This window comes from Lethenteron reissneri, chromosome 48, assembly GCF_015708825.2.
Source record: "Lethenteron reissneri isolate LAM-NWPU_2019-01 chromosome 48, ASM1570882v1, whole genome shotgun sequence".
Lineage (NCBI taxonomy): Eukaryota > Metazoa > Chordata > Hyperoartia > Petromyzontiformes > Petromyzontidae > Lethenteron > Lethenteron reissneri.
Genome location: NC_083826.1, coordinates 4,446,001 through 4,469,720, shown reverse-complemented (window position 1 = coordinate 4,469,720; position 23,720 = coordinate 4,446,001). Strand labels below are relative to the sequence as shown.

The window sequence follows — 23,720 nt, the reverse complement described above, 5'->3', positions numbered from 1 at the left end:
TGTCCCCGTTGCGAAGGTTTCTTCCGTTCCTGCGGCTGCTGGCGACTCAAGAGGCGACGACGACTATTACTACGATGTCACATTCGGGTGGTGGTGGTGGTGGTAGTCAAGCCAGATCACCGCATCGGGAGCAGCGCTGGGTTATCTTCGTCACCGCCGCGATGTCTCCTGCGTGTGTGAGGATCGGGGCATTGCGTGACCGGTGACGATGCATCTTCGATGCCGGAACAGCGTGCTGGTGATGGCAAGCCCATGGGCCACGCAGTAGAAGTCTGGCAGCCTCCTACTACCGTTATTGAGCTGATCTGGCCCCTGGCCTTCCAATAACTCCGGCCCCAATGGAACGAGTTTATCCCGAAGGGTCCCTGTAGCAAGCACCTGTGACGGGAGGTCCTTAGAAAGCCATCTGACTCATCAGCCTCGCCTGCATCCCTCCACCGATGTTCATCTTTGGTTCGGGTGTGAGTCACCACCCCCACCACCGTTCCTCGCCTCCTGTTGATGGGGAGGCGAGCCCAAGGTAGCCTGGCGGCTTGCGGCTTCCCGTATCTCACCACCAAGACCCCACGCCCCCTCCCCTCCCCTCCCCCCTGTCATTTTTTAGTTCAGAAGAAGAGCCACTCCCTGTCTGACGGTTTCCTGCCACGAGTGGAGGAGTACTGTCCCCTCGTGATGACTGGTGCCAGAACCAGTCCACCGGACATTCCGTGATCCAAATGGATCCTGGTAATACCGCTCAGCTCCAGCTCACGACAGAGGAGTGACAGCCTCTGGTCACCACGGTGATTGTGCCAGGCTAGGTGCACTTTGAGCCCGTCGCATGAAGTGTGTGATGGCTCGCTGGCAGGACAGACCCAGGTGCCACGGGTTGACTGGGATGGCAAACACATGCAAAGAAAAAGATCCCCCGTGGAGCCTGAGATTGTAGGGGCAAGTACTGTTAGCAAAAATTTTCAAGGCCAGAATGGTACACGAGGGGGTGGGTGGCCAGCACCACGCCCGACCGCCTTTGTCTCCCCAGTGGCGATGTTTAAAGACCGCACCAGGTACTCATTTGAGGCTGAGTCGACCTTGGGGAGGCCCAGGACCGGTTCAGATAATCGTCACCGGTATTGGCCGTGAGCTGGAATCGAACCCGGGTCGCCGGGTTCATAGCGCAGCGCAGCGCGCTAACCGCTACACTACCGCCAACACACACAACAACAACCTCCATTCACCACTAAGTGGCGGTGACGTCACCACGACGCTTGTGCCAGGCCATGTGCACCTTGAGGCTATCACGTGAAGTGTCGAACGCCCGCTGGCAGGAGGTCACGGGGCAGACCCAGCAGGTGCCACGGGTCGACTGACTGAGATGACCGAGATGACTGGTTGATGCACCACCTGTGCCCCCTACTGTGCCAACATGCAACAACAACAACCGCCATTCGCCACTAAGTGGCGGTGACGTCACCACGACGCTTGTGCCAGGCCAAGTGCACCTTGAGGCTATCACGTGAAGTGTCGAACGCCCGCTGGCAGGAGGTCACGGGGCAGACCCAGCAGGTGCCACGGGTCGACTGACTGAGATGACCGAGATGACTGGCTGATGCACCACCTGTGCCCCCTACTGTGCCAACAACAACCGCCATTCGCCACTAAGTGGCGGTGACGTCACCACGACGCTTGTGCCAGGCCATGTGCACCTTGAGGCTATCACGTGAAGTGTCGAACGCCCGCTGGCAGGAGGTCACGGGGTAGACCCAGCAGGTGCCACGGGTCGACTGACTGAGATGACCGAGATGACTGGCTGATGCACCACCTGTGCCCCCTACTGTGCCAACATGCAACAACAACAACCGCCATTCGCCACTAGGTGGCGGTGACGTCACCACGACGCTTGTGCCAGGCCACGTGCACCTTGAGGCCACGTGAAGTGTCGAACGCCTGCTGGCAGGAGGTCACGGGGCAGACCCAGCAGGTGCCACGGGTCGACTGACTGAGATGACCGAGATGACTGGCTGATGCACCACCTGTGCCCCCTACTGTGCCAACATGCAACAACAACAACCGCCATTCGCCACTAGGTGGCGGTGACGTCACCACGACGCATGCTTGTGCCAGGCCACGTGCACCTTGAGGCCACGTGAAGTGTCGAACGCCTGCTGGCAGGAGGTCACGGGGCAGACCCAGCAGGTGCCACGGGTCGACTGACTGAGATGACCGAGATGACCGGCTGATGCACCACCTGTGCCCCCTACTGTGCCAACATGCACACACACACACACTCGCACTAACACACTCACACTCGTACTAACTCACACAAAGAGACGAAGATTAATCATTTTGCGTCCAGATCTTTCAAGGATCTGTGAGCTCCTCACACAATCCAGCCGTGGTTTGCACCCAGGATGGATCGTAGGCAGGCCCAGCCAGATGTTCCATTAGAGCAGTGGTCCTCAATCCCACACAGGGGTTTGATGGAACAATGTAAGTTGTAACTGACGTGCCCGTGTTTAAGGGGTCGTCCATAAATGACGTCACGCACCTAGGGGGGGGAGGGGGGTCAGACATTTGTCACGATGTGTGACGAGGGGGGGGGTGAGAAATGTGACGTCACATCAAATGCGCAACTTTAAATAAATAGACAACACGTTCTACTTAATTAAATAAACTTTGTAATAAATGTGTTCTCCTACAACATCAGAGTGCAGCGCCGCATTAAATACGCACTACAATGACAATAGTTTAAAGCGATTTGAAGCATGTTTTATATTCAAAATGGAAATATGGTTTTTGGGGCAGAGCTTTGTGACGTCATTTGAGGGGTGGGGGGTCTGACTTTTTGTGACGCCGTGTTATGGACGGCCCCTAATTTGTGTTGTCGATTATTTGCCTTCGAAAATAAACGTGTCCGTCTTCTTGGTTCTTTCGGTAAAGTCACGTAGAAGGGAAGTAATAAAATAATAAAATAATTCTCACGACGTTTCGGCCACAACGCAAGTAGCCGTCCTCAGGTGAAACCAGGTCTGTCGAGGCGACAGCGTCTGAATGAAACAGCACACGTGCTTGGAGCATATATCTATAAGCTGGGTTGAAAGAACCAAGAAGATGAATCCCTGCAGTCACGAAAGCTTTAAATCGAAATTTTATTGTTTTATTTTTATTATTTTATTATTTCCATTCTACGTGACTTTACCGAAAGAACCAAGAAGATGAATCCCTGCAGTCACAAAAGCTTTAAATCGAAATTTTATTATGTTTTATTTTTATTATTTTATTATTTCCATTCTACGTGACTTTACCGAAAGAACCAAGAAGATGAATCCCTGCAGTCACAAAAGCTTTAAATCGAAATTTTATTATGTTTTATTTTTATTTTATTATTTCCATTCTACGTGACTTTACCGAAAGAACCAAGAAGATGAATCCCTGCAGTCACGAAAGCTTTAAATCGACATTTAAACGTGTCCGTGTCTCGCTCCACCCAGAAGGGGCATCTCGCACCCCCCCCCCCAGGGTCAGGGCCTCTGCGCTCGAGGGGAGGGGCTGGCGACCTGACCCGCCCACGTGGGAAATAAACTCACTCACCTGCGTGACGTCACACAGGTGTGGCGCTGCTCGGCCCCGGCGGCTGCTGATTGGTTCGTGTGGCTGCTGTGGGCGGGGCCGCGGTGATGGCGGGTGGGGGAGGAGCCCGGTGGGGTGGGGGAGGGGCTGGGGGCAGTGGGGAGGGGCTGGGGGGGAGGGGCTGGGGGCAGTGGGGAGGGGCTGGGGGGGAGTTGGGGGAGGGGCTGGGGGGAGTGGGGGGAGGGGCTGGGGGGGGTGGGGGGAGTGGCTGGGGGGAGTAGGGGGAGGGGCCGGTGGGAGTGGGGGGAGGGGCTGGGGGGAGTGGGGAGGGGCTGGGGGGAGTGGGGGGAGGGGCTGGGGGGAGTGGGGAGGGGCTGGGGGGGTGGGGGGAGGGGCTGGGGGGAGTGGGGGGAGGGGCTGGGGGGAGTGGGGGGAGGGGCTGGGGGGGTGGGGGGAGGGGCTGGGGGGAGGGCTGTGGGGAGTGGGGAGGGGCTGGGGGGGTGGGGGGAGGGGCTGGGGGGAGGGGCTGGGGGGAGTGGGGAGGGGCTGGGGGGGTAGGGGGAGGGGCTGGGGGGAGGGGCTGTGGGGAGTGGGGGGAGGGGCTGGGGGGAGGGGCTGGGGGGAGTGGGGGAGGGGCTAGGGGAGTGGGGGGAGGGGCTGGGGGGGTGGGGGGAGGGGCTGGGGGGAGGGGCTGGGGGGAGTGGGGGGAGGGGCTGGGGGGAGTGGGGAGGAGCCGGTGGGGGGAGGGGCTGGTTGGAGTAGGGGGAGGGGTTGGGGGAGTAGGGGGAGGGGCTGGGGGGAGTGGGGGGAGGGGCTGGGGGGAGGGGTTGGGGGAGTAGGGGGAGGGGCTGGGGGGAGTGGAGGGAGGGGCTGGGGGGGAGTGGGGGGAGGGGCTGGAGGGGGTGGGGGTAGGGGCCGGGGGAAATTGGTGGATGCGGGAGGGAGTAGTCAGTCACTCTGTGGTCGCCGTCGCTGCTGTCAACATCACCACCACCAACACCACCAGCAACACCACCACCACCAACACCACCACCAACACCACCAGCAACAACCACCACCAATAACCATCAGCACCACCAACATCACCAGCAAACAACCATCGCCACCATCGTGATGGGAATACGATACTCAGAGGTATGGATGGTGATGGAGGGGACTGGCTTGATGGGGGAGAGGGGGTTTTGTGGGTGACGCCGCGTTACCTGTGGGATCACGTGAGCTGTGTGCCATGAAGAAGGGTCGTTGCCCGAAACGTCGACTTATTCTTTACCCCCCCCCCCTTTAAGGTCGAAGTGTTATTAGCAAATGCGATGAGCTTTGGGTACGCGTGTATGTTGTGTGCGTGTTGTTTGCGTGTTGTATGTATGTTGTGTGCGTGTTGTATGTATGTTGTGTGCGTGTTGTATGTATGTTGTATGTATGTTGTGTGTGTGTTGTATGTATGTTGTATGTATGTTGTGTGCGTGTTGTATGTATGTTGTATGTATGTTGTATGTATGTTGTGTGCGTGTTGTATGTATGTTGTGTGCGTGTTGTATGTATGTTGTATGTATGTTGTGTGCGTGTTGTATGTATGTTGTATGTATGTTGTATGTATGTTGTGTGCGTGTTGTATGTATGTTGTGTGCGTGTTGTATGTATGTTGTATGTATGTTGTGTGCGTGTTGTATGTATGTTGTGTGCGTGTTGTATGTATGTTGTATGTATGTTGTGTGCGTGTTGTATGTATGTTGTATGTATGTTGTATGTATGTTGTATGTTTGTTGTGTGCGTGTTGTATGTATGTTGTGTGCGTGTTGTATGTATGTTGTAAGCATGTTGTATGTATGTTGTATGTGTGTTGTATGTATGTTGTATGTGTGTTGTATGTTGTGTGCGTGTTGTATGTATGTTGTATGTATGTTGTATGTATGTTATGTGCGTGTTGTATGTATGTTGTATGTGTGTTGTATGTTGTGTGCGTGTTGTATGTATGTTGTAAGCATGTTGTATGTATGTTGTATGTTGAACTTCACTTTCACACCGTACGTAGCCGACCGCGCCAATCGGAGGTGCGGTGACGAGGTTTTTTGGTGATGGGTTCGGGTTTTACAAATCATATGCTGTGGTTTTACACACCGACACATCACATTGTAGACACACACACAGGTGCATGAATGGTGTGGATACGTCTGCGTGTCTGTGTGTGTAGCCGGGCGTGGTACTCGCTAACAGCACTTGCCCCTACAGTCTGTGCAGGCTATACGGGGGCATCTTTGTCTTTATATATGTGTGCAGTACTCCCCTAGGTCGACTCGGCCTTAAGTGAGTCATCCGGTGCGGTGTGTAAAAATCAGCAGTGGGGAGACAAAGGCGGCCGGGCGTGGTGCTGGCCACCCACCCATCTTTTTGTGCTGCTCGCTCGCAGCACTTGCCCCAACAGTCGATGAAGGCTACACGGGGGATCTTTGTAATTGTGTCTATATATTGAATGTATGTTCAACTTCTTTCGCACCGTACGTAGCCAGCCGTGCCCATTTAAATGGAATACTGTACACGCCAATAGCGGTCGCGGGCTTGGAAGGCCTTTCCCCCTGGCATACGAACGTGGAGTTTACACTACCGCTCCCCACAACACAAACACGCACAGACACACGCACAGACACACAGACAGACACACACAGACACACAAATACAGACAGACACACACAGACACAAACACACAGACACACACACAAACAGACACACAGACACAAACACACAGACACAAACAGACACACACAGACACAAACAGACAGACACACACACAGACACAAACACACAGACACAAGCATACAGACACACACACAAACAGACACACACACACAAACACACAGACACACACACAGACAAACACACAGACACACACACAGACACAAACACACAGACACAAGCATACAGACACACACACAAACAGACACACAGACACAAACAGACACACACAGACACAAACAGACAGACACACACACAGACACAAATACACAGACAGACACAGACAGACACATACAGACACACACACAGACAGACACACACAGACAGACACACACACAGACAAAAACACACAGACACAAACAGACACACACCGACACAAACAGACAGACACACACACAGACACAAACAGACAGACACACAAACAGACACACAAACAGACACACAGACACAAACACACGCTCAGCTTATATAGCTCCAGCAGTATAAAATATGCAGACCACATGGAGTATTGGTCACATGAAGAGGCGAGGGTTAGCGTCAGGGGTAAGGGTTCGACTCGGGGTCCCCTCACCTCCGTTTAGCGACGTACGGCGTGATGTTGACTACCTCGCCTGGTCTACAGGAGGTCGTGGGTTCGATCCCGACCCTGACGCCTGCTGTATATTTGGAGTTTGCGTGTCTCTGTCTCATCATCATCATCACGGTGGCTAGGAGATGTTGACTACCTCGTCTGGTATGCAGGAGGTCGTGGGTTCGATCCCGACCCTGACACCGCCTGCTGCTCCTGTATATTTGGAGTCTGCGTGTCTCTCTCTATCTCTCTCCCCGTGGTCGCGTGGATTTTTCTCGGGGTCCTCCGGGTTTCCCTCCACATTTTAGAATCAACGTCGCGCGTTTACACTATTTGGCTGCTGCTGGTGCTGCACATTTCCACGTGGTGAGCCAATTTCGTTGAGCTGTCATCCATGGCCCAGGTCGCTTCTGCAAAAGAGCAACGGAACAGCTCAGCGGACCTTATAAAATAATAATAAAAACTCTTTGGTTCTTTCGCTAAAGTCACGTATAGGTAGAAATAAAATAAAATAAATCACGTTTCGAACGCAACACAAGCGCCCGTCTTCAGGTGAAAATCACGACAGACGCGATGTCTGCCGTTTTATTTTATTTTCTACCCACGTGACTTTACCGAAAGAACCAGAGCGTATGGATTCCTGCGGTCACGAAAGCTTCAAATCAATTTTAAAAAATAGTTTAGTTTAGTTGTTCAAATGATGGTGTCGTCATCTCTCTCTCTCTCTTCATTCAAATCTCTCCCCCCCCGTCCCGCCCCCACCGGCCCCCTCTTTGTCGGCACTCTCCCTTATCGTGAGTCAACTCTGGGTGCCAGCGTGAGACCCCCCCCACCCCCCACCATCAGATCCCCCCTCACCATCAGACCCCACAGGCACGGGGCTACGAAGGGTAAATAACAAAAACATCGGTATCTGTGTGATGAGTCTATGGGTCTCTGTGTGGTGAGTCTATGGGTCTCTGTGTGGGTCTATGTCTCTGTGTGGTGAGTCTATGGGTCTCTGTGTGATGAGTCTGTGGGTCTCTGGTGTGGTGAGTCTGTTGGTCTCTGTGTGATGAGTCTATGGGTCTCTGTGTGGTGAGTCTATGGCTTTCTGTCTGATGAGTCTATGGGTATGTGTGTGATGAGTCTATGGGTATCTGTGTGGTGAGTCTGTGGGTCTCTGTGTGGTGAGTCTATCGGTATCTGTGTGATGAGTCTATGGGTCTCTGTGTGGTGAGTCTATGGGTCTCTGTGTGATGAGTCTATGGGTATGTGTGTGATGAGTCTATGGGTCTCTGTGTGGTGAGTCTATGGGTCTCTGTGTGGTGAGTCTGTGGGTCTCTGTGTGGTGAGTCTATGGGTCTCTGTGTGATGAGTCTATGGGTCTCTGTGTGGTGAGTCTATGGGTCTCTGTGTGGTGAGTCTATGGGTCTTTGTGATGAGTCTATGGGTCTCTGTGTGGTGAGTCGATGGGTCTCTGTGTGGTGAGTCTATGGTCTCTGTGTGGTGAGTCTATGGGTCTCTATGTGATGAGTCTATCGGTATGTGTGTGATGAGTCTATGGCTTTCTGTCTGATGAGTCTATGGGTCTCTGTGTTGTGAGTCTGTGGCTCTCTGTGTGATGAGTCTATGGGTCTCTGTGTGGTGAGTCTGTGTCTCTCTGTGTTGTGAGTCTATGGGTCTCTGTGTTGAGTCTGTGGCTCTCTGTGTGGTGAGTCTGTGGGTCTCTGTGTTTCCCTGTGTTGTGAGTCTGTGGCTCTCTGCGTGGTGAGTCTGTGGCTCTCTATGAGTGAGTCTGTGGCTCTCTGTGTTGTGAGTTTGTGGCTCTCTGCGTGATAATCGCTGTGTTTGGGCTCAGTGTCCTCAACGTGACACGGCCATTATGGACTCCCTGAGTCACCCAACCACAACCCCCGTCGTGATTTCGTCATTGGGACTCAAACTCGCTGTCAACATCTCACCCCCCCCCCCCCCCCACTCGTCCCCCCCCCACTCGCCCCCCCCCCCACTCGTCCCCCCCCCCCCACTCGCCCCCCCCAATCGTACCCCTACTCGCCCCCCCCACTCGTCTACCCCCCCACTCGCCCCCCCCCCACTCGTCCCCCCCCCCACTCGCCCCCCCCCCACTCGTCCCCCCCCACTCGCCCCCCCCCACTCGTCCCCCCCCCACTCGCCCCCCCAATCGTACCCCTACTCGCCCCCCCACTCGTCTACCCCCCCACTCGCCCCCCCCCCCCCTCATACCCCCACTCGCCCCCCCAATCGCCCCCCCCACTCGCCCACCCCACTCGCCCCCCCCCCACTCGTCCCCCCCCCCACTCGTCCCCCCCCCCACTCGCCCCCCCCCCCCACTCGTCCCCCCCCCCCCCCAATCGCCCCCTCCCCACTCGTCCCCCCCCACTCGTCCCCCCCCCCACTCCGCCCTCGTGTTTCCCCAGCCTGGTGGAGTTGAGGCTGTTTGTGGTGTTCGGGAAATTGCAACACAGCGACGAGGGCGGACGAGACGCGGGGAAGATGTGGGGAGACATTGGGAGACACGGGGAGACATTGGGAGACACGGGGAGACACTGGGAGACACGGGGAGACACTGGGAGACACGGGGAGACACTGGGAGACACGGGGAGACACGGGGAGACACTGGGAGACAAGGGGAGACACTGGGAGATACGGGGAGACACTGGGAGACGCGGGGATACGTGGGGAGACACTGGCAGACACTGGGAGACACGGGGAGACACTGGGAGATACGGGGAGACACGGGGAGACACGGGGATACGTGGGGAGACACTGGCAGACACTGGGAGACACGGGGAGACACTGGGAGACACGGGGAGACACTGAGAGACACTGGGGGACACGGGGAGACGTGGGGAGACACTGGAAGACACTGGGAGACACTGGGAGACACTGGGGGACACGGGGGACACGGGGAGACACGGGGAGACGCGGGGAGACACCGTGAGCCATGGGACAGGGAGATCTCGGTGTGACAGGAACAGGAGGGGGGAGACGGGGAGGGCAGTGCATCGACAAGGAAGCGCGTGCACTATTTACACCACTACCACCACGTACCACCACCACCATGTACCACCACCACGTACCACCACCACCACCACGTACCACCACCACCATGTACCACCACCACCATGTACCACCACCACCATGTACCACCACCACGTACCACCACCACCACCACGTACCACCACCACCACCACGTACCACCACCACCATGTACCACCACCACCATGTACCACCACCACCATGTACCACCACCACGTACCACCACCACGTACCACCACCACGTACCACCACCACGTACCACCACCACGCACCACCACCACCACCACGTACCACCACCACCATGTACCACCACCACCACCACTTACCACCACCACGTATCACCACCACCACCACCATGTACCACCACCACCATGTACCACCACCACCACCATGTACCACCACCACCACGTATCACCACCATCACACGTGAGATATTGTATTTAGACTACAGTGTTCTCTTATCCGGTGTCTCCACTGCTCTCTCACCTTCTCCCCCAACCACACGTCCCACGAAGCCACCAGATTCCTCGCGACGTGTCTGACCTAGATTGTGGATGTCACCACTCGCCCGGCTCGCCTTGTCATTACAGAGCACGTGTGACTTTCTCTGGTGGTGGTGTTGGTGGTGGTAGTGGTGTTAGCAGTGGTGGTGGTAGTAGTGGTGGTGTTGGCAGTGGTGGTGGTGTTGGCAGTGGTGGTGGTAGTGGTGGGTGGTAGTGGTGTTGTTGGCAGTGGTGGTGGTGGTGTTGAGGCTACACGGGGGATATTTGTCTTTGTGTGTACGTGTGTGTGTGTACGTGTGTGTGTGTACGTGTGTGTGTGTACGTGTGTGTGTGTGTACGTGTGTGTACGTGTGTGTGTGTACGTGTGTGTGTTTGGGGAGCGGTAGTGGAGCGGTTAGCACACTGCGCTACGAACCCGGAGACCCGAGTTCGATTCCCGCTCACGGCCAACACCGCCAGTGACGATTATCTGAACCGGTCTTGGGCCTCCCCTACGTCGACTCAGCCTGAAATGAGTACCCGGTGCGGTGTGTAAACATCGCCACGACGGAGATAAAGGCGGTCGGGCGTGGTGCTGGCCACCCACCCCATAATGTACCGTTCCAGCCTTCATAGGTGCTCGCTAACAGCACTTGCCCCTACAGTCTGTTAAGGCTATATGGGGGATCTTTGTCTTTGTACACGTGTGTGTGTTTGCGGTAATGCAGCCGTTAGGTCGCTGCCCAAGGAGCTCTGCGACACGAGTTCATTTCCCGGCCACGACCGTGAACAGTGGCAAACGTTTGAGCCATTCCTGCAAATGGCGAGGTAGTGAACATCTCCTAGCCACCGTGATGATGATGAGAGAGACACGCAAACTCCAAATATACAGCAGCTGGCGTCAGGGTCGGGATCGAACCCACGACCTCCTGTATACCAGGCGAGGTAGTGAACATCTCCTAGCCACCGTGATGATGATGAGAGAGACACGCAAACTCCAAATATACAGCAGCTGGCCTCAGGGTCGGGATCGAACCCACGACCTCCTGTATACCAGGCGAGGTAGTTAACATCTCCTAGCCACCGTGATGATGATGAGAGAGACACGCAAACTCCAAATATATAGCAGCTGGCGTCAGGGTCGGGATCGAACCCACGACCTCCTGTATACCAGGCGAGGTAGTTAACATCTCCTAGCCACCGTGGCAACACGCTCACGGGACCTCAGGACCTCCTCTTGTCTGTGACTCTGTTGTGGATTGAGTGACACCCAGCTACTCACCTACCCACTCACCTACCTACTCACCTCCCCACTCACTTACCTACCCACTCACCTACTCATGCACCTACTTGCCTGCCTCACTCACCTACCCACTCAATCATCTGTTCGCTCACTCACCTACCCACTCACCTACCCACTCACCTACCCACTCACCTACTCACTCACCTACTCACTCACCTACCCACTTACCTACTCACTCACCTACCCACTCACCTACCCACTCACCTACCCACTCACCTACCCACGATGATGGCTCAGCTTGCAAACTCGCGCTAGATAACCGGGAGGTGGGCGACACCTTTAAAGCCACAGACGTGGAGCGGTGGGCACCCGGCTGGGATTACTCACCCGGGGACCCCTTGACAACAACAATCTACCACCAATGTTACACGATTGTTATTGTGAAGAGGTGGACGGGGTCAGGGTTGTGGAGGAGGTGACCTCTGTGACCCCGTGAGCCCACACTGGAGCCGCAACGGCCTCTGATCAGTGGCGTCATCCCTGCCGTGGCGGATGGACAAGGCACATTGACGTCACAACACCATTGCAATGCACGGCCTTGTGACCACATTGTAACGGTGGTATACAAATATTATATTATAATACAATGTCGCGTTATGGGATGCATCATTGCATTAGACCACGTATTGTATCGTTATATCATGTACCAGCTGTACTAGCCGGCTTTGCCCGGGACTTGGATCCATCACGCACGGCGATGTTTGCACACCACAGCAGTTACTCGTTTGAGGCTGAGTCAACCTAGGGGAGGCCCAGGAACGGTTGAAATAATCGTCACCGGTGGTGGCCGTGAGCGGGAATCGAACTCGGGTCGCCGGGTTCGTAGCGCGGCGCGCTAACCACTACGCTACAACGCGTTACGCTTCCACGTGCGCGGGTCACGTGACAGATGTGACGTCACAGCTCACTTGCCGTGCAAAATAGATACATTATTGAGCTCCCCCCCACAAAAAAAAACACAAAAGTGTATTTTATTAAGCTTTGCATGGTGTACAGTCTGGAAAGTACCCACATGGCAAATTTCAAGTTTGTTGCATGTCGGGAAGTACGCTAAACATCTTGAACAGACATACACATAATCACAACTTGCCCTTGTATATATATGGAGAAGATTATCTTCTTGGTTCTTTCGGTAAAGTCACGTAGAAGGGAAATACTAAAATAATAAACATACAACATAATAAAATAATTCTCACGACGTTTCGGCCATCACCCTCTTGATATGCAAATCCTTTTTGTCAAGGCGCTCTTCCCCCTCCAACCCAGCTTAAATATACGCTCCAAGCCTGGGGTGTTTCATTCCAATGCTGTCTCCCCGACAGACCTGTTCTTCACCTGAGGACGGCTGCTTCCGTTGTGGGCGAAACGTCGTGATAATTATTTTATTATGTTTTATTTTTATTACTTTATTATTTCCCTTCTACGTGACTTTACCGAAAGAACCAAGAAGATGAATCCCTGCAGTCACGAAAGCTTTAAATAAAAATACGGAGATTATGTCATGATATGTAATAATATCGGTACGTATAATGACGATGATGCTGCCTATGACCACGCTGCCGCTGATGATGATGATGGCGATAAGGTGAATCACCACGGAACACTTGCTCATCCGCCGTGGCAAATCTCTCCGCGGACACACCAGGGGCACACGTGCACCCCAAGGTGGGGTTCCCTTCCGTCTGGTTCATCCACATTCCGACCCGTCTTTGTATCTCCCGTTGCCAGTGCCAGGGAAACAGGCACAAGTACATACCACCACTCCCCCCACCCCCCCCCCCCACTATCTCTGGCTCTCTCCATCAACGGCGCATCGCACACATTGAGGTTGGCCGTGGGGGGTTTAAGACCACGCAGGAATGCATCGACTCGCGTCAACTATTCAAGGTACGGAGAGGTGCAGGCGCAGCCCCTGCAAGTGCCTTCCTCGAGGCCACTGCTAGCCGCAGGTGTGCACCACCGGGAAGGAGCTGTGGTGTCGCGTCGTTTGGCCTACTCTTCCACACTCCCCAGGGCAGAGACTAGAGCCACGCTTTACCCCGCCGCACGCGACCTGCCGATCGCAGGCGATTCATTTAGCCGGCGAGATGTTGACTACCTCGCCTGGTCTACAGGAGGTCGTGGGTTCGATCCAGACCCTGACGACTGCTGCTGTATATTTGGAGTTTGCGTGTCTCTCTCTCTCTCATCATCATCACGGTGGCTAGGAGATGTTAACTACATCGCCTGGTGTACAGGAGGTCGTGGGTTCAATCCTAACCCTGACGCCTGCTGCTGTATATTTGAAGTTTGCGTGTCTCTCTCATCATCATGGTGGCTAGATGTTAACTACCTCGCCTGGTATACAGGAGGTCGTGGGTTCGATCAAGACCCTGACGCCTGCTGCTGTATATTTGGAGTTTGCGTGTCTCTCTCTCTCATCATCATCATCACGGTGCCTAGGAGATGTTAACTACCTCGCCTGGTATACAGGGGGTGGTGGGTTCGATCCAGACCCTGACGCCTGCTGTATATTTGGAGTTTGAGTGTCTCTCTCATCATCATGGTGGCTAGATGTTAACTACCTCGCCTGGTATACCGGAGGTCGTGGATTCAATCACGACACTGACGCCTGCTGCTGTATATTTGGAGTTTGCGTGTCTCTCTCTCATCATCATCATCATGGTGGCTAGGAGATGTTAACTACGTCGCCTGGTGTAGTCGTGGGTTCGATCCCGATCCTGACGCCTGCTGTATATTTGAACTTTGCGTGTCTCTCACTCTCTCCGTGGCCGCGTGGATTTCTCCTCCGGCTCCTCTGATTTATTTTTATCCCCTCTCCACATTTTAGTAATCGCCGTCATGCCTGTCAAGTATTTGGCTGCTATGAATGTGCACGCGATGACGGCGAGCCCACTCCGCTCAGCTATTGTCTGCGAAAAGCCAGGTCGCTTCTGAAAAAGAACTACGTTGCAGATCAGTGGGGCCTTAACAAAACACGTTAAATTAACGCCGCTACTGCTATTGCTGCTCTTGCAATCAGCCTCCCTGCGTGGGTAATTGCACCATCATGCCCCATGGCTCAACATCCATCCATCCGTGCGTGCGTGATGGGACAGTGTGCGGAGAGTTCCCGCCGTACCCTTTCAACGTCGTAAATCTTCCTTGATGATGGCGATGTTGCCAATGGCGATGGTGATGTTGACGATGGCGATGATGACGTCGATGGTGACGATGATGGTAACGTTGATGTTGTAGCCGCTGTGCAAGGCGGCCTACAAGGGCGACGCACTGGTCGTGTCGTGGCTGCTGGACCGGTGATGTTGATGTTGACGATGTTGATGTTGATGGTAATGGTGATGACGACGTTGATGGTGATGATGTTGATGGTGATGTTGACGATGATGTTGATGATGACGATGATGGTGATGATGTCGATGTTGTAGCCACTGTGCGAGGCGGCCTACAAGGGCGACGCGCTGCTGGTGTCGTGGCTGCTGGACCGTGACCCCTCGCGGATCGACGGCCGCGACCCCAACGGCGACTCGTCGCTGCTGGCCGCGTGCCGCGGGGGCCACCCCCCCGTCGCGCGCCTCCTGCTCAAGCGCGGCGGGGACGTGGGAGCCACCACCAAGGTAGCGTCGTCGTTATCGCCGTCGTCATCACCGTCGTCGACATCGTCATCATCATCGTCAGCATCGTCGTCACCGTCGTCGACATCGTCAACATCATCACCATCATCGCCAACATCGTCGCCTTCTTCAACATCATCGTCAATATCATCATCGTCAATATCGTCAACATTGTCGCCATCTTCAACATCATCGTCATCATCACCATCGTCAACATCATCATCACCATCATCGTCAACATCGTCGCCATCTTCAACATCATCGTCAATATCATCACCACCATCATCATCAACATCGTCGCCATCTTCAACATCATCGTCATCATCACCATCGTCAACATCATCATCACCATTGTCATCATCATCGTCATCATCGTCACCATCGTCACCATCATCATCATTGTCATCATCGTCATCACCATCGTCATCATTGTCATCACCATTGTCATCATCATTGTCATCATCGTCAACATCGTCACCATTGTCATCATCGTCATCACCATCGTCATCATTGTCATCATCGTCATCACCATCGTCATCATTGTCATCACCATTGTCATCATCATCGTCATCATCGTCATCATCGTCATCATCGTCACCATCATCATCATTGTCATCATCGTCATCACCATCGTCATCATTGTCATCACCATCGTCATCATCATTGTCACCATCATCATCATTGTCATCATCGTCACCATCGTCATCATTGTCATCATCATCGTCAACATCGTCAACATCATCATCACCATTGTCATCATTGTCATTATCGTCATCACCATCATCATCATCATTGTCATCATCACCAGCATCTTAATCATCTATATCGGCACCATCGCCACCATCATCATCATTATATACATCGACACCACCATCATTAACCTCTAAATCAACACCATCATCACTTCCATCATCATCATCAACCTCTACATTGACATCATTATCACCACCACGATCTTCATCATCTACATCGACACAATCATCACCATCATCTACATCGACACCATCGCCACCATCATCATCATCTCTCTCATTGTGGGGAGCGGTGGCATAGCGGTTAGCGCGCCGCGCTACGAACCTGGCGACCCAACTTCGATTCCCGCTCACGGCCAACACCCAGTGACGATTATCTGAACCGATCCTGGGCCTCCCCTAGGTCGACTCAGCCTCAACTGAGTACCCGGTGCGGTGTCTAAACATCGCCACGGGGGAGATAAAGGCGGCCGGGCTTGGCGCAGGCCACCCACCTCCTCGCCCGCTGCTACTCGCTAGCAGCACTTGCCCCAGCAGTCCGTGGAGGCTACACGGGGGACCTTTGCTGTCTGTGCGTGGTGCAGAGTGGCCGCTCGTGTCTCCACGTGGCGGTGCGGCGGCGATTCTCGTGGCTGGACGCGCTGCTCATCGTGCTGCTCATGCCCGTGCTCATCGGCTACTGGATCATGGTGACGACCCCCCCTGGGACACCCCCTGGGACACCCACTGGGACACCCCCTGGGACACCCACTGGGACACCCCCTGGGACACCCCCTGGGACACCCCTGGGACACCCCTGGGACACCCACTGGGACACCCACTGGGACACCCCCTGGGACACCCCTGGGACACCCCCTGGGACACCCCTGGGACACCCACTGGGACACCCACTGGGACACCCCTGGGACACCCACTGGGACACCCCCTGGGACACCCCCTGGGACACCCACTGGGACACCCACTGGGACACCCCCTGGGACACCCCTGGGACACCCCCTGGGACACCCCTGGGACACCCCTGGGACACCCACTGGGACACCCCCTGGGACACCCCCTGGGACACCCCTGGGACACCCCCTGGGACAACCCCTGGGACACCCACTGGGACACCCCCTGGGACACCCCCTGGGACACCCCCTGGGACACCCACTGGGACACCCACTGGGTCACCCCCTGGGACACCCACTGGGTCACCCCCTGGGACACCCCCTGGGACACCCACTGGGACACCCCCTGGGACACCCACTGGGACACCCCCTGGGACACCCCCTGGGACACCCCCTGGGACACCCACTGGGACACCCACTGGGACACCCCTGGGACACCCCCTGGGACACCCCCTGGGACACCCCCTGGGACACCACTGGGACACCCCTGGGACACCCCCTGGGACACCCACTGGGACAGCCCTGGGACACCCCCTGGGACACCCCCTGGGACACCCACTGGGACACCCCCTGGGACACCCCCTGGGACACCCCCTGGGACACCCACTGGGACACCCCTGGGACACCCCCTGGGACACCCCCTGGGACACCCCCTGGGACAGCCCTGGGACACCCACTGGGACACCCCTGGGACACCCACTGGGACACCCCCTGGGACACCCCCTGGGACACCCCTGGGACACCCCCTGGGACACCCCTGGGACACCCCCTGGGACACCCCCTGGGACACCCCCTGGGACACCCCTGGGACACCCCTGGGACACCCCCTGGGACACCCACTGGGACACCCCTGGGACACCCCCTGGGACACCCCTGGGACACCCACTGGGACACCCACTGGGACACCCCTGGGACACCCCCTGGGACACCCCTGGGACACCCCTGGGACACCCACTGGGACACCCACTGGGACACCCCCTGGGACACCCCCTGGGACACCCCTGGGACACCCACTGGGACACCCACTGGGACGCCCCCTGGGACACCCCTGGGACACCCCTGGGACACCCCTGGGACACCCCCTGGGACACCCACTGGGACCCCCCTGGACACCCCCTGGGACACCCCCTGGGACACCCACTGGGACACCCACTGGGACACCCCCTGGGACACCCCCTGGGACACCCCCTGGGACACCCCCTGGGACACCCCTGGGACACCCCTGGGACACCCACTGGGACACCCCCTGGGACACCCCCTGGGACACCCCTGGGACACCCACTGGGACACCCCCTGGGACACCCACTGGGACACCCCCTGGGACACCCACTGGGACACCCCTGGACACCCCTGGGACACCCCCTGGGACACCCCCTGGGACACCCACTGGGACACCCCTGGGACACCCCCTGGGACACCCCCTGGGACACCCCCTGGGACACCCACTGGGACACCCCCTGGGACACCCCCTGGGACACCCCCTGGGACACCCCTGGGACACCCCCTGGGACACCCCTGGGACACCCCCTGGGACACCCCCTGGGACATCCCTGGGACACCCCTGGGACACCCCTGGGACACCCCTGGGACACCCCCTGGGACACCCCCTGGGACACCCCCTGGGACACCCCTGGGACACCCCCTGGGACACCCCCTGGGACACCCACTGGGACACCCCTGGGACACCCCCTGGGACACCCCTGGGACACCCCTGGGACACCCACTGGGACACCCCCTGGGACACCCCCTGGGACACCCCCTGGGACACCTCTGGGACACCCCCTGGGACACCCACTGGGACACCTCTGGGACACCCCCTGGGACACCCCTGGACACCCCTGGGACACCCCCTGGGACACCCCCTGGGACACCCCTGGGACACCCCCTGGGACACCCCTGGGACACCCCCTGGGACACCCCCTGAGACACCCCCTGGGACACCCCCTGGGACACCCACTGGGACCCCTACAAGACCCCATTGGGACACCCACTGGGCTCCCATAGCACCCCCATAGAGACCCCCCCGTGGGATTCTCTACAGGACCATTATATAGGACCCCGTGGGATCCCAATGGGATATGTATGGGACTCCTATGGGATCTCTACAGGGCCATGTTGGACCGCTATGGAACTCCTGTGGGACTCTTTATGGGATGAGACCCATAATGGGATCATTGTGGGACACCTATGGGATACCTATGGGATCCCTTTGAAACCCCGGGCAATGGGTGAGCGAGTGGGTGAGTGAGTGGCTGAGTGAATGAGTGGGTGAGCGAGTGAGCGAGTGGGTGAGCGAGTGGGTGAGCGAGTGGGTGAGCGAGTGGGTGAGCGAGTGGGTGAGCGAGTGGGTGAGCGAGTGGGCGAGCGAGTGGGCGAGCGAGTGGTGAGCGCTGCGTCTCCGTGGTGAGCGAGTGGTGAGCGAGTGGTGAGCGAGTGGGTGAGTGAGTGGGTGAGCGAGTGGTGAGCGCTGCGTCTCCGTGGTGAGCGAGTGGTGAGCGAGTGGTGAGCGAGTGGGTGAGTGAGTGGGTGAGCGAGTGGTGAGCGCTGCGTCTCCGTGGTGAGCGAGTGGGCGAGCGAGTGGTGAGCGCTGCGTCTCCGTGGTGAGCGAGTGGTGAGCGAGTGGTGAGCGAGTGGGTGAGTGAGTGGGTGAGCGAGTGGTGAGCGCTGCGTCTCCGTGGTGAGCGAGTGGTGAGCGAGTGGTGAGCGAGTGGGTGAGTGAGTGGGTGAGCGAGTGGTGAGCGCTGCGTCTCCGTGGTGAGCGAGTGGTGAGCGAGTGGTGAGCGAGTGGGTGAGTGAGTGGGTGAGCGAGTGGTGAGCGCTGCGTCTCCGTGGTGAGCAGGTGCAGAAGCGCCGCTTCAACGAGGATCTCGTGAAGCTGCTCCTGGAGGCCGGAAGTGACGTCAACGCAGTGGACAAAGTGAGCGCTCACCACTCACCACTCACCACCCCTCACTCACTCACTCACCACTCACTCACTCACTCACCACTCACTCACCACTCACTCACCACTCACCACCCCTCACTCACCACTCACCCACTCGCTCACCCACTCGCTCACCCACTCGCTCACCCACTCGCTCACCCACTCGCTCACTCGCTCACTCACTCACCACTCACTCACTCACCACTCAGTCACCACTCACTCACCACTCCTCACTCACCACCCCTCACTCACCACCCCTCACTCACCACCCCTCACTCACCACCACTCACTCACCACCCCTCACTCACCACCCCTCACTCACCACCCCTCACTCACCACCCCTCACTCACCACCCCTCACTCACCACCCCTCACCACTCATGACTCACTACTTCCCCGCCCCTCCGATTGGCACGGTACGGCTACGTACGGCGCGAAAGACGTTCAACGTACATACCCCTCACGATTTAAAGCTTTCGTGACTGCAGGGATTCATCTTCTTGTTTCGTGACGGTAAAGTCACGTAGAAGGGAAATACGACTACTTACTCACCACTCTCACCACCCCTCCCACCTCCCCTCTCCTCCCTTAACTCCTCCTCCCCGCCCCCCTCCTCCCCTCCTCCCCTCCTCCCCCTCCCGCCCCCCCCGGTAGAGTGGCAACACGGCGCTGCACTACGCCTGCTCGCTGCACAACCACGGAGTGGGGAAACTGCTGCTCACGGCCAACGCCAGCGTCTCCATCCAGAACAAGGTGACGCCACCGCCAACATCGTCATCACCACCGCTACCACCACCATCATCTCTCACCATCATCACCACTATCACCACCACCGCCATCACCAGCATCACCACCACTATCACCATCACCACCGCCATCACCACCACTATCACCATCACCACCGCCATCACCACCACTATCACCATCACCACCGCCATCACCACCATCACCACCATCACCACCACTATCACCATCACCACCACCACTATCACCACTATCACCACCACCGCCATCACCAGCATCACCAACATCGTCACCACCGCCATCACCACCACTATCACCATCACCACCACTATCACTACCGCCATCACCACCATCACCACCACTATCACCATCACCACCACTATCATCACCGCCATCACCACCATCACCACCACCACCATCATCTCTGAGCATCACCGCCTCCACCTTCACCATCATCACCACGATCACCACCACCATCATCGTCATCACCACCATCACCAGCATCACCAACATCGTAATCGCCATCACCACCACCACCACTACCACCACCACTACCACCACCACCACTTACACGACGTTGAAGGCGACGCACGACCTCGGCTGCTGGTCGTGACCCCACGCCGACAGCGCCGTCACGCCGCTTCTCCGTGCTGCCCCCCCCCCCACCCCCCCACCCCCCGTGTGCAGGAGGGCCTCACCGCGGTCGACCTGGCGGCCGCCGGCAACTTCTCCAAACTGCTGCCGCTGCTGCGCCAGCACCAGGAGCGTCGGCGCACCGAGGAGCTGGCCGCCAGCGCCGTGCGCGCCGGCCTGCGTGCTCGGCACGCCTCCGACTCCGACTCCGCCGCCTCCTCCACCTCGTCGCTTCACCACGACGGCGACGACGAGGAGGGGGCCGAGCGGAGGCGGGACGAGTGAGGGGTGGAGGAGAGGTGGACCGTGCAAGGGGGGGTGGTCACGTGGGGGGGGGGGGGGGTGCGTGGGGGGGGGCACACACAACGCGCTGGGGGTGATTGGGGTTCAAGGCTGAAATTCTCGCCGCGAAATTCGCCGTCGCTAGCCTGGGGCGACAAGACTGTAACAACAACTTTAAAGATCTCGACTAATTATATTTGTAGCAGGTCAGGGTCCAGCTGGGCTGTAGTTGCTCTTTTTGAGAAGCGCAATCACAAACAATAGCTCCAAACCAAGTGGGCTCATCATCATCATCGTGTGGACATATCAGCCAAACACTCGAAACGCGCGACGTCGATTCTAAATGTGGAGGGGAGAAACCGGAGGAGCCGGAGAAAAATCCACGCGACCACGGGGAGAGAGACACCGCAAACTACAAATATACAGCATGCGTCAGGGTCGGGATCGAACCCATAACCTCCTGCATACCAGGCGAGGTAGTTAACATCTCCTAGCCACCGTGATGATGATGATGAGAGATAGAGACACGCAAATTCCAAATATGCAGCAGGCATCAGGGTCGGGATCGAACCCACGATCTCCTGCATACCAGGCGAAGTAGTTAACATCTCCTAGCCACCGTGATAATGATGAGAGAGAGAGACACGCAAACTACAAATATGCAGCAGCAGGCGTCAGGGTCGGGATCGAACCCACGACCTCCTGTACACCAGGCGAGGTAGTTAACATCTCCTAGCCACCGTGATGATGATGAGAGAGAGACACGCAAACTACAAATATGCAGCAGCAGGCGTCAGGGTCGGGATCGAACCCACGACCTCCTGTACACCAGGCGAGGTAGTTAACATCTCCTAGCCACCGTAGACTGGGTCAGGTCACCGAGTAGCCACAGCCACGGCACGCTATTGTGGACGTGGCGTGCCGGGTGTGGTAATATCCGTGCCGGGTTTGGCGGGGTGAACGTGGCGACTAGGAGCAAGGCGCGGGCTCGCAGCAAGAGGGAAGGTTGATGGTGCACGTGGCTTGCCGGGTCAGCACAGACCCCCGTAGAGACCACAGGACACCGGGGGACGGATTGCGTGAAGCCACAAGCCCCGGGTCGAACGGCGATGACTTGCGGCCTTGGCCACAGCCACAGAGACACCCCGAGCAGCTATCCCAGACGATAAGACATCGTGACACAGTGTCAAATGAGCAGCTCTTTAAATCATTTATTTTTTAATGATAAATAAATAAATAGACCTTCATCGCCACCTCGGTTGGCGCTGTTCGGTAACGAAAGCGGACTGTGACGGAATCACCAATCTTGCTGATATTAGCCAATCAAATGAAAGCAGGGCGTGTCACATCACAACTCGATCCATCGCTCGATTGGCAATCACTCGGACACAGGCGATTAACACGCAAGATCGCGATTAACCCGGTGTTTGTTTTAATGTTTGCTTATTGTGGATGGACTGAGCGGGAATCGATACAATCCCATCTTGCTTAACGATCCACGGTGACCGCATATGGGCCAATCTCTCTGATCGTTGATTTCGTCGGGATTTTATCGCGTCACAGCGCCACGTATTTTCCTTGTGCCCGAAGCCTTGTCCACTTCACTCGTGCCAAAGCAACGGGGGGTGGTGGTGTGGTGGTGTGGTGCGTGTGGTGCGTGCGGTACTCATAGCAGTAAGCGCTACGCTGCGCTACGAACCTGGCCACCCCGGCTCCGATTCCCGCTCTTGCGGTCAACACCGGAGACGATTATCTGAACCGGTCCTTGGTCTCTCCTAGGTCGACTCAGCCTCAAATGAGTACCTGGTGCGGTGTGTAAACTTCGCCACGAGGGAGACAAAGGCGGCCGGGCGTGGTATTAGCCACCCACCCCCTCGTGTGCCGTGCCGGCCTTCATAGGTGTTCGCTAACGGCACTTGCCCCAACAGTCTGTTAAGGCTACAAGGCGGGGGATCGTTGGATACGGGCCACTCTTTGCGTTAAATTATTGTCTCGTAAAATATATTTTTTTGTCCTCCCACTTTGAAATAAAAAATAGACAAACGTCGTGCTCTCGCGCCGTGGTTGAAAGGTGCAAGATGCAACTCCGATGATGGCACACGGAGGGAGGCTGATCGTCAGACGGGCGTCGCGTACATCCTGTACCGCCTGGACATCTACAGGGCATTTGAATTGTAGAATTGTAGCGGATACACTGCTCACCAACACACAC

The 23,720-nt window shown here is 56.8% G+C and overlaps 1 protein-coding gene across 1 annotated transcript; it reads left to right on the top strand.

Moving 5' to 3' along the window:
• Window positions 1-4,534: 4,534 nt before the first annotated feature.
• LOC133354663 (ankyrin repeat domain-containing protein 22-like) lies at window positions 4,535-21,540 on the top strand. Its single transcript, XM_061571696.1, has 6 exons — window positions 4,535-4,683; window positions 15,103-15,291; window positions 16,625-16,729; window positions 19,767-19,844; window positions 20,504-20,602; window positions 21,281-21,540. Exons 1-6 carry the CDS (start codon window positions 4,663-4,665, stop codon window positions 21,509-21,511), a joined length of 723 nt encoding a protein of 240 aa, XP_061427680.1. The 5' UTR covers window positions 4,535-4,662; the 3' UTR covers window positions 21,512-21,540.
• Window positions 21,541-23,720: the final 2,180 nt, after the last annotated feature.